This window comes from Belonocnema kinseyi, chromosome 6 (assembly GCF_010883055.1).
Source record: "Belonocnema kinseyi isolate 2016_QV_RU_SX_M_011 chromosome 6, B_treatae_v1, whole genome shotgun sequence".
Classification (NCBI taxonomy): Eukaryota; Metazoa; Arthropoda; class Insecta; order Hymenoptera; family Cynipidae; genus Belonocnema; species Belonocnema kinseyi.
Window position 1 is genome coordinate 11,025,134 of NC_046662.1, and position 3,618 is coordinate 11,028,751.

Genomic DNA, 3,618 nt, shown 5'->3' on the forward strand with positions numbered 1-3,618 from the left:
CGGGAATGCTGCCATCACCCTTTTTAAGTAGCATAGCCGTAGTCAGACACCACCAAGCATTTGGGACAGTCCTTTGAAAAACTATAATTAATTAGGTCAGATCCCGCTTCTTTAGCATCTTTATATTTTTTACATTCTCATCATTTATGATTGTGAAAGTATTAGAATTGTCGGAAATTTGACATCACACTTTTTCAACGGATCTCCACGTTTCGAGACCCCCTGAATCCGAAAATCAGGTTTTCACGATGGCGTTTGTTTGACTCGAAAAAATAAACGAATCAAATCCATCTTTGGCACACTTTTTTTAGGTCCTAAAATAAAGGACGAGTTCGTTAACGAGCCATTTTTGATAAGAATTCAAAAAGTGGGCGCATTTTGAACATTTTTTATATTTTGATTTTATCCTCATTAGTTTTTTCGATAAAAAGAAAATTCTCAGAGTTATAGCGTTTTCAAAATTTTTTTAATCAACCCAAAAATCAATATTTGAAGCCGAAAAACGCACGATATGAAAAAAAGTCAAGAAAAGAAAAACATTTCTTTTTGAAATCATAACCAATTTTTGGATTTTCTTCAAAAATCGAAAATTCAAATTTTGATTGAACAAAAAATAATGGAAAATAAAAAATTCCATTTTGTGGAAAAACTATGTAGGATACAAAAAAAGATGAATTAACAAAAATGGTTATCCCAAAAAAAAACAATTTCGTTAAGGATCACTTCTTGATAGGACGCGTACTTTTTGATTTATTCGTGAAAAATAACGATGAAAAAAGTAAAATAAAAAAAAAATGTGTGGAAAAACGACGAAAGTTACGAGAAAAAAAATCCAACAAAACCTGTTTACAAATGTCTGTCGGAAATCGAGCGCGCAGCGTGAGTGTAATGATGAGAATGTGTACCTCAAAGCCTACAGAGCTTTGAGAAACTTAATCTTTGACTATACTTAATTAAGCACACAATTCAGAATATGAAGACGCATATAAATACTGACATCTAAAAGAGATCTTTTTGATAAAGTTTTTTTCAATTATTCCAAATACAAAGAATAAATATCCGAGCACGAAGCGCGCGATGAGAGTGTGCTCGCGAAGCGGGCAGATTTTTTCGACTTGACTTCAGCAAAAGATGATAATTACATATTTCAAGAGGGTGACTAATTATTTTAATAGAAAATATACCTTGAACCCAGTTGTACCACGTGTCTATATTAATAATGTTAATTGCAACAAATTTCTTACGCCTCTTATTGACAATAGGCCAAAAGGTTGATGAGTCACGGGCAGAATTTATTTGATCAACAATTTTATTTTCATAATCGTTTCTCTTATTCTGTAAAGTTTCCAAATAACTTTTGTTTGCATAAAAATATGCCGCGCGACTTCTCTCATTATTATGATTTTCTTGAAAGGCCTGAAACGCTGCGACGATGCCACTTCTAGCCACGCGACAATCCTTGTCGGACCAAGGCTTGTCAGCGGATCTAATTCCCATTTGACCTGACACTTTATGAGCCATATTGAATTCCTTCGCAGTATCAAAAATAAGAGATATTAAATTATCGTTTAAGAAGTTAACATCTCCATTAACGAGTGTAATTTCATTTTTCCATCTCATGCTCTCTGCAAGATCTATAGACTTACTGTTATCAAACATTGGCTTTAGATCTCTTGAGGCATTACCTTGACTGCGTTTATAATACTTGGCGTCGTAAACAAAATTCAAAGTGAGAAAGACAGGCATGTGATCAGACATTATCAAAACTGGTAGCACTTGAAAATCATTCAAAAATGCAAGCCCGTCAACCGAGGCCTACAGAAGATTAATAAAACTTGAACCTAAAGGTCGTTTAAATGTGAACTTTGCAGGTGAATATTCTCGGCATCTATAGTTCAGAAGACAAAACTCATTTTTGCCCATTTACTAAGCCAATTTAACCCCTATTATGCAACAAAGAGTCATTCGATTTGTCTCAAATTTTATCAAAATTTTTCTATAACATTAAGGAAAAACTTTGCTACTGAAAGTTTTTTGTCGGCGAAGTTTCCCTACAGACTTTTTTCCGTCAATGTCTGAGAAAAGATTTCTACCAGTAGTGATTTGCAATAATTCTTACGTTGAAAATTTTGGGAGAAAATATATTTTGTAAATAAAGGGTCATCGGCAGATGTCTTTATTTTTGAAAAAAATCAAGATCATTGCATCGAGCAGAAGCCGAAATCTCGCGATTGAAGTTTAAAAAGTCATTGATTCCCGTACAATTATGACTCAATCTTCTTTCACTGTATTTTCAAGCTTTTTCTTTGTTCAAACTAAAGCCTAATTTTTGTGTACATTGTGCGTTATATTTATAAATCTCTGGTATCTTTTGAGCTGTCTTTGATGACGACAGATTTTGTATGCACATATATGTAAGAAAAATTACCTTCACTCGAAGAAAACAGTGCGTAGAACATTCATTAGTTACAATATTCAGAAACTTCATCAGAAGTCAGTTGACATTATTTCGAGAATATGAAGCTCATTGGTATCATATTTTTCACGGTCTTAATTTTCCTCAATTCAATTGGTAAATATTATAAACTATTATAATTTTAAGTGCATTTTTAACAATTTATGCATTTAGGTAAATGTACCAGTTATCGGAAGTTTAAGGGCATGTGATACTTAGAAAATTGACGATTTTACCAGTTTTAGGTTCCCCCGGCTTTTTTTTTTAAATAAAAAATATTTTGTCTTAAAAATTTGGGAAATGATAGCGAACATGCTAATGGAAGTCCCCACACACTTTTTTTTGAGGGTTAATTCAAAAAAGTTTTAATTTAGCAAAATGTGATTAATTTGCATAGCGCTTAGGAAATATTATCGATTTTTTCAGTGTTAGATTCCCTTGGCTTTTTCCTAGAATAAGAAATATTTTGCCTTGAAAATTTGGGAAATGATAGCGAACATGCTAACGGACGTCCCCACACACTTTTTTTGTGTTTTTGTTATCAAAAAATTTTTGATATTGCTAGCAACGCGCGTGTATATTTCGAGGTTATGTGTGTTACAATTCACCCGACCGTTACTTCCAAACTACACAATATTTTTGGCCGAAAACTTTGGACTTACAAATAATCATAGTAACTAATCTCTCGGAACTAACCTTGTTTGCAGGCAATCAAAAAAGTATATTTAATTAATAATTTCCAGATTATCGGAAAGGCATAGATGAAAAATGACGTAACCTCAAAATAATGCATATGCATAAAATTTTTATTTAACACATTATTTTTTTGTTATTATCCCGCAAAAAAAGTCCGGGGACATCCGTTATGACATTTTATAGCATCTCCGAATTCAGTTTTTTAAAATTTTCAATTTTGTGGGAAAAAAAGCCGGGGAAACTGTAAGTATCACATGCCCTTAAGGGCATGTGACACAGTTGAATACCTATATTATCGATCACAGTTTTTCAGTTCACTGAATGTTTTTTTGAACTTAAGAACTTTTTTTCTAAATAAAATATCAAGCTGAAACTTTGGGAAATGTATTAGAGTACAATAAAGTACGTTCAGGTACTGCATTTTGGTAGGAACTTCACTGAAAATTATTTCATCTTTTTTCTGAACC

At 32.6% G+C, this 3,618-nt stretch overlaps 1 protein-coding gene across 1 annotated transcript in view; it reads left to right on the plus strand.

Annotated features, from left to right (window-relative positions):
• The first annotated feature begins 2,461 nt into the window (after nt 1–2,461).
• The window catches only part of LOC117175208, a 6,685-nt gene continuing 5,528 nt past the window's right edge, over nt 2,462–3,618 (plus strand). Inside the window, exon 1 of the mRNA XM_033364850.1 lies at nt 2,462–2,572. Within this exon, the coding sequence (XP_033220741.1) occupies nt 2,518–2,572 (55 nt within the window). The 5' untranslated portion in view covers nt 2,462–2,517. The remainder of the gene's footprint in view (nt 2,573–3,618) is intronic.